Consider the following 15,725-nt stretch of genomic DNA (forward strand, 5'->3'; position numbering starts at 1 on the left):
TGTTGAACTAATCAGAATGATGTGCAATGTGATGCATCCCTCAGCATGATCCAAATAGTCTGTCTCTTCACCTCTCCACTCATTTAAAAAGTCCATTCTTAAATTCCAGATTTCCTGGAGTTCTACTAAGAATGGGTATTTAGAGATATTTTATGTCTAATGACATTCCACTGCTGAGACAGTCTTTGGGAAATTCCTACCCCGTGTTTACTGCATTTTCACTCACTTTTAGTTTGAGGAAAAAAGGCTGAGGCATAATGTTTTTTTTTTCATTCATTCATTTTCTTTTAAGTCCATTAAGATTTAAAAAACTTTAATCAGAATAATTCATGACTATATTAAGAATTTTAAAGAAACAATCACTCAAGGGAAGAATATCTCCAGGGTCCCAGTAATGACTACCTTTTATTTTGTCACTTAATTATAGGTTATCATAGATTATACAATTGTGTATGAAAAATGAAGATCAGGATAACACCTTTCATGTAACTGGAAATCAACCATGTCATATAAAGTTCTCTCTGTCTTTCCTCTTGTGTAGGAGAAAACTAAAATGTACCAGCAGAAAACATCTGAAATGTGTGTCCTCCTTCTAAACACCCTGCCTGCTGCATAAGAACTCATGATGCTTATTTACACATTTTCCAATCAACTTCTTAATCACAATCTTTGTATCTTGCCACCCCTCACTGCTCCTCCCTATGCCAAAGCCACAAAAAGTCAAGGAGCTGGTGACTCCTAATGGCTTGCAATCCCTGATCTGCAGACAGAGAATCTGGCAAAGTTGTCTGGATCAAGAGATCCCAAACATATTTTATGTGGACCTCAAACAGATTTTAAGTGGATCCAGTGAAGAAGAAGAAGAAGAAGAAGAAGAAGAAGAAGAAGAAGAAGAAGAAGAACAAGAACAAGAAGAAGAAGAAGAAGAACTAAATAAACAGAAAATTGCAATGTGCAAGCAGTAGCAATAAAGGCATCTGTTTGAAAATAATTTTTAAGCCACTAGATTATGGGGCTACTAAAATGATATCCAGACATCACACATTAGATTTAAATAGGAATTTGTGTTGTGCTCAAACCAAGGTAAATTTTAAACATACACTTGCAAACTCCAGAACTGCTCCAGAGCCCATAGTCAAATGCTTATTTCCAAATTTATCCCAAAGGAATTCTTGCACCTCATTCGGTGAATATTCTTTCTTTTTTTTTTTTTACAATTTTATTTAAACTGGTGTTCATCCTGATGGTTGAACAGTTGCTTGAAATGACAGCGCCTCCCTTCTCTTGGAATTTAAGCAGGAGCATTAGCAGATATGAATTTAAGGCATTTTTTATTATTCCCTGGCATTCTACCTCCTCCAACTTTTGTAATTCCTTGCTACCTATATTAAAAATTTTAGAAAAAAATACACAAATAACCAAAGCTATGGATAATAAGAGGGGCAGTAACAGTAATCAATGCAAAATAAGATTAAATAGGGCTAATCATGTTTGATTCAAATAAGGTTAAACAATTACAGGAAATTAAATTATTAATAAAACGGGTCATGTCACTGCCAGATCTGGATAAATTAATTTTAGCATATATTATTCCATGAACTTAATTCTTCTTTCTGTTTTGGTGGGGGTTTTTAATAAATTAATTTATTCCATCAGTGTTTCTTAGTTCAAGCAGAATTTTGTACAATGCTGCTTCATAGTTCAGGCTGGTCACTTGTACAAATGTGATTTCTGACTGAATCTTAATGTTAAATTTCATCCATTTCTTATCCTCTGGTCTTAACCCCAACTCATTAAAGCTTTTATCATGAACCTTCACATTTATAAATGTAAGAAGATTTCCTTAGGGCCATATTGATTTACCCCTTAAGAAGAACAGAGTTATCACTGTTCCCATTCTTTGTTGGGAAAGAGACCTGAATATCCGCTAAATTTTCATTAAATTTATTTCAAAATGTTAAGACCAGAATAGATTAAAACAATCCACCAGCTTGACTTTCATAATAAAGACCATAAAAATCTCATCCTGTGATTTCTGCACCAAGGTGATTGGTGAATTAATTCCTCACTGTTAACAATGCAGTTTCAGCAGGTTCTTCCCACTGCTATTTTCAGAGCCTCTTGATTTATTATTTTAATGCAATAATGGCACCAGACATGAAAAGTTACATTTCCAAATGTCTGTGGAAAAAAATTACTTCATTGATAGTGCCTACATAGTCTTTTACAGGTGTTTTCTTGCTTTATTCTAGCTCCAATATTAAGTATGCACTGTATGGAGAAGGGACTGAGACTAATGATCTTTTGCAAAAACAAATTGTGTGATGGGTCATGTCATATCTTCAGGCACTTGAATTTGTCAAGTACAGAACGTGAACACAATGATCCAACTGAGCAATTTACTCAGGGTCCATCTACCTCTTGCATTGGGCCACAATGCAGAGATCTTTAAAGAAGCTCTAGGCAGGCTGGTGCCAAGGCTGTGGGAGGCATAATATTGCTGGCACTGTCAGCAGACAGCTGTTGCACCCAAAGAGAACACTAAATTATAGGTGGCTAAATGGCTTGGGATCCTCAAGTCAGTCCATGCACCATATTTGCCTTCGTTCTGCTGGGATATTAGGATCTCTGGTGTGGTTTCCCTGCCCCCAAGTCATAAAGTATGCAGTCCTGCAGATTTCAGAAATACAGTTTGCAGTTGTGAAGAGCAGCCTGTTCTCATTTTTTTTCTGCTTGAATTTGCTTGAACTGGAGACTAAATCAAGAATGCTGCCATAAAGCTAATGAACAGTGAATGCCAGTCAACTACAGATCTTTTCAAAGGAAAACCTGCAAACTGAAAAAATGCCCTCAAACCATCTAACTGCACATAGACTAAGGGGATTTTAGATCAAGTGCCTATGTAAAAGGTGAGTAATCAAAGCCAGCAGCTTTAGAAAAACAGGTATTTCAAAAAATTTTGCTTGTTTTCATTTGCCACTGATTGTGTTTTTCCCAAAGGATGAGTCCATATAAAACCTAGTCTGTTTGTGCAGTGCAGAGGAATGCCTTGCTGCAGGAGGTATAAGCAGTGCTTATTACAAGCTGCTATCAAAGTTACTTAAGGAACAGGTTCTCAGTTAACCCATAATACTACTAGTCTGCATCAGTAGATTGGTGAAAGAGTAAAACTGAAAAAAATAATTACCCTGAGATTAGTTGGTTTAACACATGGGGCTAATAACACCAAGGTTGTGGGTTCCCCATTTACTTAAGAGCTGCACTCAATGACCCTTGTGGGTCCCTTCCAGCTCAGAGCATTCTGTGAATCTGGGATTACAACTGCTTCATCTGCAGCACAAGCAGGGGAACGCTGGTAGAGGGTCACAGAAAGCTAAGCAGCAACAACCCTAAGGTCCCCAACAAATTAGGAGTCAAATACACCTTAGGAAAGAAGTAGAAAAGATTTTAAGTGAATCCTACCTTAGAGAAGAAAAATTATTTCTGCAGAATAAATGTCACTTTCATTGATTTTGTAAATAACTCAGATTGTAGCAAAATATTTGCTTAAAACTGTGAATGTCATTAACAAATCTCTGTCTAATTTGCATCTATTTTTCCATTTCAAAGGTAAGAAACAGCATTTCATATTCTAACTCGACTTTTTTACAGAGAATTTTCAAATTCTCCCAGGAAACAGCAGGGAGAATTTGACACAAATGTCTGTCTGTGCCTTGTTTGTGGTTTTGCCAAGGCATTTGCACTACAAATGATGTTTCAAGACTACCATCATCCTTTTCAAGTCCTTGAAATACAGTCTGAGCATGCCTCCTTCTGGAACTGCTCAGCCCCACACTGCAGGCCAAAACTAAAAGAAGACAGATGTAAACATTCCAATTACAGTATCTGATAGGAATTATTAAGTTTAAGAATCAGTAGTTTGTCAAGTTGAACTATGTTGGTCACTTCAGGATAGAAGTTCCTTGCTATCTGTGTGCTATCCTGCCTCTGCCTTACTAAGCTTCCCTGTCTGAAATGTACTTTAAATGAAAGCAGATGTTATGTTGAAAGTACATTTAAATTAACACCTTCACAGGAAAATGCAGGAACCCCTCAAGCACAACTTTTAAAGTGTCCTTCCCCTGTGGTCTGGCTTATTAGAAAAAGGAACAGCAGTCTAATAAAGCCTGACCTTACCTAACAGCTTAGACAATTGCTAACAGTAGCAATGACTATGACACCCTTAAGCCTTGAAATCCTATCAGCTGTGACTGTTTAAAGTAATTCATAAAGAAAGTGGGGTGTATTTGGTTTGTTTCAGAGGACAGTCCTACTCAGCACAAGCATTTCAGAGGACTAAGGATGCATTTGTAAGAGGGATTATTTGTATGCAAAATGCTCTCAGTGCAAAAAAGCCTTCAGACACTTTCACCTTCTGAATGTCACAATGTCCTACTCCCTATCCTTAACCTATGTTTTAGAAATTTATTTATTTGTTTATTCAAACAGCAGTGATCATAGCTGCTGCTTCAGAATTTTTCACATTGCAAGGACATTTCAGGCATGTTGCAAAGATATCACAGGCAACCAGCCATAGCTGAGAAACTGAAAGAAGAAAAAAAAAAGAGATGTGTTACTTAACCACAAAGATATGAAATTAGTATTTTAGAACTCTACTTTCAAAAATACGTCATCTTTACCTCCATGCCTGCACCCTCGGGACAATGCTACGCTGCTGCAAGCAATCTTGCAGCCATTGTTTGAGATTTCATTCATTAGTGTTTGAAAAATACTTCGAGACTCTCAGAAAGGAGATGCTACAGTATTCTAAATATCTGCCTAATTAGCTCTGATCAGAAGTTGTTTTACCCAATCAAGAGGAAAGAGCAAAAATATAATTGAGAAATGAAACGCAAAACAAAACACAACAAAAATTAAATTGAAGATGCTTAAATACCTTCCTATTTATTTATGGAAAAGGCTTAGTATATCTCTTCCAAAATGCTTGACTTCCAAGGCCACGTGGACATCCCCATCCAGGGCTTGAGTGTAGAGAAGGGCACCTGCTGCAGGCAGTGGTCTTATGACAAGGTCTGGTAGCAGCCTCACAGGGACTCTTCTTTAACAACTCTGCTAGCTCACCACAGATTTCCTTCACTATTGTTAGCTCTAGTCATTGTCATTAGATGCTTTTTTTTCACCCAGCACCAAAAATGCTGTCACTACACTGGCTATTATTAATTCAGCTAAGTTTTAAATTATGTGTAGTGCCAGGTGTCCAGCCTCCCTGCATCTTCACTTTGGTTCTTCCCTGAGAATTAAACCTTTCCTTATTCAGCCCAGTTATTTATTACCCTCTTTAAAAATTCAGTACAGTCTTCTAACTGACATTTTCAACAAAAGGTCATCTGAAATACACACAGTGTTCCTCATATTGCCTGCCTTCCCCTCTAAAGGTCCACCAGAGATAATGTTGTGTTTGTCATCTATTTACTCATTACATTGTGCAACAGGCCTTTGATCCCCCGCTTGTCTGCATGCCAGGTCTGTCTCACAGAAGGTAGCTCTAGGGTGGCTTTCCTCTTTTCCATTTCCATCCAATTAAGCTGGACATATTTTCAATATCCCCCACTCTAAATAATAGTGTATTGCTTGAAATGCCACAGCTAAGTTCAGTTATTAATTGCACCTGACTGGAGCACCAGGAAAAACCAAGGAGCTGCTTGAGGAGCTGGGGGCGTAAATTCACCTGTCACTTATACCTAAAATCCTTGCACCTTCCAGCTTTCTGGAAGCTGAGCACCTCTGCTTTGAAGAGCAGAAACACCAAGAACGCACAGACTACAGATACCATCTTAAAAATTACTTCTGTCAAAATTAGTAAAATTTATGTTTCTCCTCTAATTTCACCAATGGGACCAATTCAACTTTTTAGAGTGCAACTAAACCATCAGACTACACAACAAATACTATCCTTTTTTCTTCACAGGGCTCTCCTTCAAAAATCCACCTCCAGATTCAGAGGTGGCCACACCAATGTCCCTTTTCAATGTGAGAACCTGAATATTTAGCAGTTTTACTATGAGATTAAAAACTTTGATTTCATTCAGGATTTACCTCCTACCTCTTCATTTGTTATGTGCTTTATGCAGGGACGTGAATTCTCATTGGAACTTGAACTGAAATTCAAGCGATTCATCTCTTTTCTTTGCCATTTGAAAGGAGGACTATTCAAGCACCTGCTTTCCAAACTATGAGTACCAAGCTGAGCACTTTAGACCAAGAGAAACCAAAGGTTTAACTTACCTTTTCCAAGTGACTTAAGCAGTTACCATATGATGTGACTTTGCAGAGACCCCCAGCCACAGAACTGGACCTTGGGGACCCACCAAGATGGTTTCTTGGTCTGAGGAACATAAGAAATAATTTTTTTTTCTTGACACACTGATTTTCCACTAATGCTTAAAATTTTGTTGTTTTCCTTTCTGAAGAAAAAGGAGCTTGAGAGGTACCATATCCTGAATTCCTACTATATGGCTTTGTGGGGAGAACATGCCTTGCAAGACACTTCAGTGGAATGGGGTTCAGTCACACCTGGTGAGGGTCTTGCACAGAGACTTTCAGCCAAGTTTCCAGCAACTCACTGACTCTACTCCTCTAAAATGGAATTTGGCACAAGTATGTGTACCGGGATGCTTTTTATGGCAGCCTAGTCTTCACAGTAGGACAAGGCTATTTATCTATCTTCTGTTAAGAGTCAGGTGTGAACTTCACACAGACTAAAAATTCTTGTTTGCCCAAGCTCCACCACTTATTTACTACTCTGTGAGCAGAGAGGAGGAATGTTGTCTCCCTTTTATAGCCGGGGCTCTTTATGTTCTCTGGGAAAAACTTCTGTGAAAGAACTGCTTTCAGTTTCAGTGAAGTATCCCTGAGCTTAGGTCAGTGTTGGCACTACCAATCATGATGTTGCTATATATTTATAACAAGTTTAAGTAGAGGAATCTTTCCTACTATTCTTTGAATGGAAGAATATCCTGGACAGATTCTCCTGACTTTAAAAAGCACAAGGAGCTTCTGAAGCAGAAATAATAGTAAGGTCGATGTAAGGCTATCCCAGCGCTATGAACTGTGGGGATAAAGAATTTTAAGGACTTGCATGCTGACTCAAAAACCATGCAAAGTTTTTCAGAAAGAAGTTCAGAGCAAAGAAAAGGTATAATACAAAGATGATATTTACTCCTAGGGTCATATTTTCAGGGTAGGTGAAGTAGGCACAAAATTTCCTTGAAAAATAGCAATGCAAAGCTAATTCATGGACAACTTTACTTATTGCCTGCCAAAAGCAATTGTGTCCTGTTAAAAAACTGGCCAACTAAAGAGAAACATTAATCCCATTTTGTTGTGGGTTTTTCTTTTGTCACTGTTAATTAAGGCGTTTATACAACAGAGCATCAAAAAAGTTCATGTGATGCCTTTGCAAATCATCTGGAGCCAGCATACAAAGCTGATCATTAAATTTCTCATAGTGCTTTAATCAGGTGTAAAACCAGCCTAATTGAAAGGAGGGGAGTGATAAATCACCATCTGGAGGTAGCTGTGCAAATTACATGCTTACCACCCTTCTCAAGGAAATTAGGATCTTCCAGAAGAAATGTGTGTCTGAACTTGAAATCCCTGATCCTCAGCCACGCAGAGCATGGCTGGGACACAAAGCCTCTGTGGCCAGGCTTCCATCCCATCAGAGGCAGGGAAATGAAGGCTGTGTCCAGCAGATGAGTTCTGCTACAGAAATATGACACCTCCAAGTCATATACTTGGTCCTGGAAATACAGAAACACCCCTAAGCAATGTATTTTTGACATAATTTTTGCATACTCTTACTATCAAAAATGAAAGCTTATTTAGAGAACAGAGAGCATCTGTTCCTATGAGCATTTCAGAGATCTTGAAATTTCCAAATTATAGAGTGTGTTGTACTAAATGAAAGTATATTGTTACATACTGCATAGACAACAAAAGAGGCAGCAGCATCTGGCACTGTGGAAATGTAGTTTACATCTAGATCTGGATTATCATTTGTTTATCTGGGCCTCTGAGCCAAAAACAATGTAATAGGTCTAGGAAAACGACATAATGACAACCAGGTATGAAGATACCAGTAGAGATTAAATGGGTCAGGATTCTTAGCTGGCAAAGATAAAATTTATAGAAGAATATAGGGGAGTAGGATAATGAATGTCACAAGGAAAATGCATGGAGATTAATTACTTCTTTTCTTTGCAACATAAGGACTGTAGGGCATTGAAGAAAACTTACAAGTAGATGTTTTATAAGAGAAAAAAAAATTTTCCACTCAACATATCTAACTTGTGAAACAAGATGTTGCAGATTAAAATAAACAGATCCAAGAGTGATTAGGTACATTTGTGTAAGACCCATTCATTTAGAGCTATTGGTCACAAATCTTTAAATATAACCTCCTGCCCAAGAAGTCCCCACACCACAGTTTCCTTCCAATACAGAGGATTGCTAGACACAAGTCCAGACTTTATATAATGTCCCTAAAGAGCTGCCCTTTGTTTTGATGAAAACCCTTCACTCCTTGCTCAGCACAGCTGGTCATGCATTCCTAGGGCTTTTTAGGCAAGCTGCTCAAAAAAATAAAACCAAAAACTGTTGTGGGAATAATGCTTAAACCATAAGAATTTAACAAATTTACTAGATCTTTAGTTAACTGGTGCTGGGGGAACTCTGTTCTGTCACACTGATCTGTACAATTTTCAAAACTTCAAGATGCAAAAAGTACTTGAGGTTTTTCTCTTCTATTTCAGATCTTGACTGTTGCTAATTTGTTCACAGGGAGAGAAACTACATGAAAAACATGCTACAGATTGGAAAGCACAGTAACAAATAACATAACAAATAACAAAAAGCAGAAAGGTTAGAGGAAAAGGAACTATACATTCTCACATACATTTTGTCTGTTGATGTCATCTATGCTTGTATTTTATATTTGGGAGTAAAAACTGATGTAGACATGTGGGTAGGTGTACACATACACCTCAGACTCTTCTGTCCTGCATGAGGAACACGGGGATCCAAGATACCCACAGCTCAGGTTGTAACACAGGCTAAGATAGAAAAGGAGGAAGGACATCTCACCTGGAGATAAACTAGCAGAGAGTCTTGTGCAGGCAGCTCCACCACAGCCTGCATGACTTTCTGTCATGTGAGGACATGTCTGTCCCATGTGAGGATCCCCACTTCCACATCCATGTTCCCAAATCTTCTTCACCCACCCTGCCTAACAGGAAGGGCACTGCACATGAAAACCAACACAGCTGAAGACTGGGACCATCCTTTGCAATTCCTGAATGCAGCAGTGGTCACCATTAATTGGTCTTCTGTGCAAGAAGCTGATGAGCAACAGAGGAAGCATTTGCTGAAAAATAGGCAGGAGAATCCACAACAAGACTTTGGAGTACACAGAATCCTTGAAGATTTCAGAGAGCAGACTGTGTGAGGGAGTTCAGTTGTTTTCCCAAAGGTTTTAAACCTTTTCTGCCTTCCTAAAATTTGTGTGTGCAGGAGATTACTGTACTTTCTGCACTTATTTGGGCAGGATCCACAAAAAATGCAGCACCAATCTCCAGAGAGACATTCTGAGAAGGTTTTCTGAGGGGATAAGCCTAAGAGTTGGGAATGAATGTGCAAAACACTCTCAAAAGGGTTCCACTCTATGTTAGTAGACTGCTGGACACTGGTTGCCCAAACGGTGCAGATCTGTAGATTGTAGATCTGAAAACAATCATCCCTCTCAGCCCAGACTCAGTGGCACTGGTACTCAGTAATTAGTGCTTTTTGTGACAGATTTGTGCCCATTTGGGAAGCAGGATCCTGAAGCCCAGGACCATAAGCAACTGGGTTGCTCCACCCAATTATAACCTGTTTTGTGTTACAGGAGACACTAAGTCTCTTTGAGGAAACTCATACTTCCTAGAACTTTATTGTGGCCTTGGTATGGTAAAAGGATTCAGATTTTTTCTTTTAATATTCCCCTTAATGCTAATCTGCTTAAAATGAAGATGACTCTATAGGAGTTGATCCCACCAGCAACAGGAGGAAGATCAGAATACTTGCTCTATTAAGAAGTTTTAAATTGTGACACGAGTTAGAAGCAGCGAGGTCTTCTGTCATTAAAGCAACAGTGAGCAATAAAAATTAGTTTTGGCACTTTGGGGCAGAAATAATGTGATTTGAGCTTGCTTTGTCCAGTGACTAAAGCTAAACCGTAAATGTCTGGCTGGATAAGAAAAAGTAGTGTCATTAACTGCAGCGACATGGTGCAATGACAGCCAAGCAACTAATTTTTCATGGCTGTCCTGTGACAGAAAGTGTCCTGCTTACACAATGCTGGCTCGTCCCAGTCTATCACAACACTTAGTGTTTTCCAGGCTGTGACAGAAGTGACAGTATGTTAAATGGTCCTTTTATTCTGCAGCTAAACTGGAGAAAGAAACATGTTAAAGCTTGTCATGGTCTCCCGGAGATATGTATTTTATAGTCATTACTAGAGTGTAAACAACCTGTTCTGCAGGAAATGTTCTAGCCTGTTCTGAAAATACTTTCATTTTGCTTTTAAGTTGTTTCAGCTCCCCACCGGTAAAGTTTATCATGAAGATGTGATGCTGACACCAAGGCGAACATAGGTATAAATGGAAATACACTGTATTAGTCTGTAACTCTCATTCAGAATGGTTCTTAAGAAGGCACCTGTTTAAATGAGATATGAAAGTCTGTAATGCAATATTCCCTCTGTGAATAATGTAGCAGAAACATTACAATGAATAACCAGAAATGTGGGAGTTGCCAGCAATCCAGTTTAATAGTTTCTTCATATGTCTATGTTTATACATCAAACAGACTTCAAACAAAACAAAAAAAGAGTAATATGCAATTCAAGAAAATACCTTAAGCTATTACAGTTTTGGTTTCCCCTTAGCTAATTTACAATTATGTACAAAACTGTCTTATTTGCCATACCCAGTGAAGATTTAATGATTTATTTACATCAGCTGGTGCCTTTCACTATGCAGTGGAACTGTCTCCTTTTGTCATTTACATTCATAGGTGCAAGAGCCAACATTTAGAGGTTTTTTATGGATAGGATTAAGAGATGGGCTGAAAAAAGGCAAGATTCTCACTACTGACCACCAGCATTCTCTGAAATCCCATTTTCAGATATAGCTGAAGGAAGACTCTAGCCCCTAGTGCACTGATAACCAGTATATCAGTCAGCATAATAAGGTATCTCCACTGAGGATAACATTCCCACTCATGTCAGAGGGAGATATATGTGAGCTGGAGGAATTGTAAATTTTAAGCAGACAAAATGTATAACTCTGGTGCTAAAGGTGCATCTTACTTCTCCTGTCAGAAACCTCCTAAGCAAATGAAGACATAAAGTAGGCTCTAAGTGTGTGGAGGGGAATACTTTCCAATTTTTCTTACACAAGACATAAAATTAGGAGGGGAAAAATATAATTTTATCATAATATGCAAACTGTGTCATAGAATCGCTGAATAATTTGTGTTGGAAGGCACCTGTGGAGGTAATCTGCTTCTAGGGGTTCAAAGCAGGGTCAACTTCAAAGTTAGAGTCAGCTTTCAATTTAGTGCAGATTTTTCAGGGTGATGTCAAGTCAAGTTCTAAAGATGAAAATTTCTAAGATGGATTTTGCGCAACCATTGAGAACCTATTCACATATTTGACCACCCTCATAGGAAATAAATTTCCTAAAACCCAAGCAGGACTTTCACCTTGAAAGTATAACCTAACGCTCATTGAATAAATCATAAACTGTGTGCTGATAAACAAGAGTTTTACAGCATGTATAAACCAAGTATAACAAGCATTATTCTTCCAAACTTCAGAAGGAAGAGTTTGGTTTTTTCAAGATATATTCACCTATCTAGTCAGCAGTTCAACACCACTTGGAATCTTTCCATAACTTAAATCACAGCACAAGATATGCACCATTCATGGCCATCAAGAAATACCAAAGTTGCACTTCCTCCCTCTTTTGTAAGCCCAGTATTTTGCACATTACACAGCTGTTGAAGAACAGCAGGTTTACGAAAGCATGACTAGATGCAAACTACTCACACAAAAGGCATGAGGGTTTTAGCTTAGAATCCTCTCAGCTAGGAGGAATACTGTTTGTTTAGGGAACAAAAGTCAGGACTCTGTTATAGCTACATGTACCTGATGTTTTGAAATCCTTTTTTTGCCATTGCCTGCCATGCCTTTTGATTATCAAACTTGTTTTGTCTCTCCCAACTTGAAGGATGCAATCTACAGTAACACAAGCTCTTCACATCCAAAAGGCTTTTCTAATGTCTATACAAAGGCAGCCACTCACTCAGTCTTTCCATCTCCACAAAATATTGCACTAATATCTACAGGCTGTGTTCCCTTTTCTTCCCTAGCCGTGGCAAATAAAGAAAAAAGACAAACTAGAATCAGCTCAGCCTTCATATTCAGCCTTAAAATCCACCTGTGGTACATCTTGCTTCAGAGTGATTTGAACATACATAGTCATATATCACAAAGTGCTGTATCCAGCCTGGAAAATCTCATGGTAACATTGGCATCTTACACAATATGAATTTTATGACAGTAACAGTCATGACTGGAATACAAGACTGCTGATATGTGCATGTACATTGATCATAACTGCTGACCAAGGTATGTGGATCTTGATAATTGGAGCTACTTCTCTCATTTTATGTCTTCAGAAGGAAATAGCAAAAAACTTCCTTGTTAATTCTGGGCATGAAAATAAGCCATGCTTGTTTTTATCTAGAGAGATAAATTTTTATTATTTTTTCATATCTAGAGAGACAAATAACACCAAAAGAAACACACATTGAGAGGCTGGAGGGTTCATTCACATGGCAGAATTCAAGCATTGCATTTAGCAGAAATAAAAATAAGGTTTTCCCTGTATAATCCTCTGATAAATTCCAAACTTCAATAGAGTAAATGAGATTCAAAAATATCCTTTTTCCAAAATATCCTTTTTCTCTATAATACAGATGCACTGAGTAGCTCCAACCACCAGCATGAGGGATGTGTGGAGGGAAAGAAATGTAAAATCACATGTTAAAAAAGGGTTTCTGATTGCTGTGGGAATCATGACAGCTGAACGGAGAAAATGTTCCATAGGCATTTCACCAGAATTACAGGATGCAGGAAGATGTTTTCTCTTCCCTTGTTTGGTTTTGTTATCTTAATACTTGTTTGATAACCCACAGAGCATTCTCAGGCTATAGCAACAAATTATCTCTTTGAAAGTCTTCCTCATTTCCTGGCTACGAAAGGCGTAGATCAAGGGGTCGATCACCGAGTTGCACATAATGAGGATGAGGTACATGTTGAAGTGAGACATGAAGCAAACACAGTAGAGGTTTTGAGGGCAGGAGATCATCAGGATGAGATGAAGGAAGAATGGAGCCCAGCAAACAATGAAGATGCCAAGAAGCATAGTCAGAGTGATGGCTCCTTTCATGCTGGTTCTTTGACGGACAGAGTTGTACCCAGGCAAGGCAGCGATTTTCTTCACGTGAGTACGAGCCAGGAGGAACATATGGATGTACAGTGAGACCATGAGGAACAACATGGTAAAAAACATAGTGATGAGACAAATGACCACATAAGTTGATTCATAATAAAGAATGAAGATAATGCCACAGCCTGTGCAAAAGGTCCAGATGCATGCAATAATGAGCCCTGACCTTTTCACTGTCATGATGTTGTGATAGCGCAGGGCATAGAAGATAGTGATATATCTGTCTACTGCTATAGCCAGCAAACTGCACATGGAAGCCACCACAGATATGCAGATCATTGAATCAAAGACATTGTCTATATGACGGACAAAGGCATCTTCCATAATGATGTGTCTATTGTTTATTAAGTATATGGTTATGGTCTCCCAAGCATTAGACACACTAACCAGCATGTCAGCCACTGCTAAACTGCAAACAAAAAAATACATGGGTGAGTGCAAGTTCTTGTTCTTAACTATTGCACATATAACTAGTATGTTTTCAAGGAGGCTTACAATGCCCAGAGTTAGGAACACCTCAGCTGCGATGACCACTTGCTCACATGGCGATGACTTGGTCTTTGCAGTAGGCAGAGTAAAGTTGCTACCAAAGGCACTCAGGTTTAGTTCAGAAACATAGAATTGAGAGGACGTGTTCATCTCTGGGAGCTAACACATTCTGTTCCTTCTGAAGGGCTTGTCAAGGAGTGTGGTAAATGCATTTTCCAGAAGGCAGAAGATCCTGCCTAAAAAAAAATATAGCATGAAGATTACAGGGAGAAGTTGACAATATAAATACCAGCCATTTATATTTAATTTGTCTTGTACATGTCCCATCTCTTCCACACCACATTTCTTCACTGATTCTGAATTAAACTTTGGTGGGCTCAGAGATTTTTTACCTATCCTTACTCAGAAATTAAAATCACAAACTGATGAAAAGATTCCTGCACTCTTCATTTATAGTTTTGTTTATTCTATCTGGTTCCCTGGAGTACTGCCCCAGAATGTTCTGGAAGTTCTGCTGAAAAGCAAACAAAACACAGTTTTCCCAGTCTCAGCTCTCAGACCCCAGAAATGCAGGAGGATGTAGCATTAGGTCCAGCAGAAACTGCTCACTTGAATACGATATAAAGTTTCTATTATTGACACAATGAAGAATAGAACATTTTCAGTAAAAGGTTTAAATGGTTTTACTGACCTTTGTACATATAATTTGGCATGAACTATATTATAAACACCTTATCTGTGCAGTGTTAAAATGCTCATTTAAAAGCTTGGTATCAAACACCTAACCAAGGCAAATCTATACATTTCAGGATACTCTAAAGTGACAGAATTGGTGTGAGTAGATTTCTATTGTAAAAGAAGTTTTCTCTTCCAAATCCAGAATATTTCATTCAATGGTTTTCTGGTAATGACAATATTTAGAGAAAGTTATAACTCATCACATTTTTAATAAAAGGAACATTTAGAGCTGATTGTCAGTGACTTGTTGCAAATAAAAATTCCAAGCATATAATGCTAAACAATTTTCAAAGAGCCCCTTTTTATTTGCAATCAAGAATTTACTGTACCTATTTACCAGAGCTGCTCCTTCAGCTGCTTTTCCTCATCTGCAACATTTCCTCCAGAGAGCTGAAGTTTCAGCCCCCCTGACATCTGGAGCTGGGGACTCCTTGGTGGCAAAATATGAAAAAAAATAGAGGGAAAGGAATTAGGAAATCCATAGAGTCAAAGCTGACCACGTATAAATTACTTACTGTGCAACTGCCTTTTTATAGACTCCGAGCAATAATGACTTCAGTACTCAAACTGTGGCTCCTCCTCCCCTTCTTTGCCCCCCTGGACTTCTCTTTCCACAGATCTCATAGCAAAGGCTTGGGTTTTTACCACCATCTAGTGGCCTTCCCGTCTCTTTCTAACTGAACAGGAATTCTGATCTGAAGTTCATTATGAGCTTTCTATAATATTAAAGGGGGGAAATGTACAAGACATACTCCTTTACTTTGTTTTCTTTGTTTTCTTTGTTGTTTCTAGTACACTGACAATAAGTCCATCCTAAAATAGTACTCCAAAACAGGAGACAATACTATTATTGAAGTGAGAGGCTTATTACTGTTATAAGCATTT

General features: G+C 38.3%; 1 protein-coding gene across 2 annotated transcripts; it reads right to left on the reverse strand.

Moving 5' to 3' along the window:
- Positions 1 to 10,858: 10,858 nt before the first annotated feature.
- On the reverse strand, positions 10,859 to 15,406 carry MC5R (melanocortin 5 receptor). 2 transcript variants are annotated; one of them, XM_039706297.1, is made up of 2 exons: positions 15,170 to 15,406; positions 10,859 to 14,338 (listed from the first exon to the last, which is right to left on the reverse strand). In XM_039706297.1, exon 2 carries the CDS (start codon positions 14,250 to 14,252, stop codon positions 13,275 to 13,277), a length of 978 nt encoding a protein of 325 aa, XP_039562231.1. In that variant the 5' UTR covers positions 14,253 to 14,338; positions 15,170 to 15,406; the 3' UTR covers positions 10,859 to 13,274. The 2 variants fall into 2 exon arrangements, with proteins under 2 accessions (XP_039562231.1, XP_039562232.1); XM_039706298.1 differs by having other exon boundaries at positions 13,269 to 14,338; positions 15,178 to 15,406.
- Between the last annotated feature and the right edge of the window lie 319 nt (positions 15,407 to 15,725).

The sequence above is a fragment of the Passer montanus genome, unplaced genomic scaffold (genome assembly GCF_014805655.1).
Source record: "Passer montanus isolate IOZ18808 unplaced genomic scaffold, ASM1480565v1 scaffold19, whole genome shotgun sequence".
NCBI lineage: Eukaryota > Metazoa > Chordata > Aves > Passeriformes > Passeridae > Passer > Passer montanus.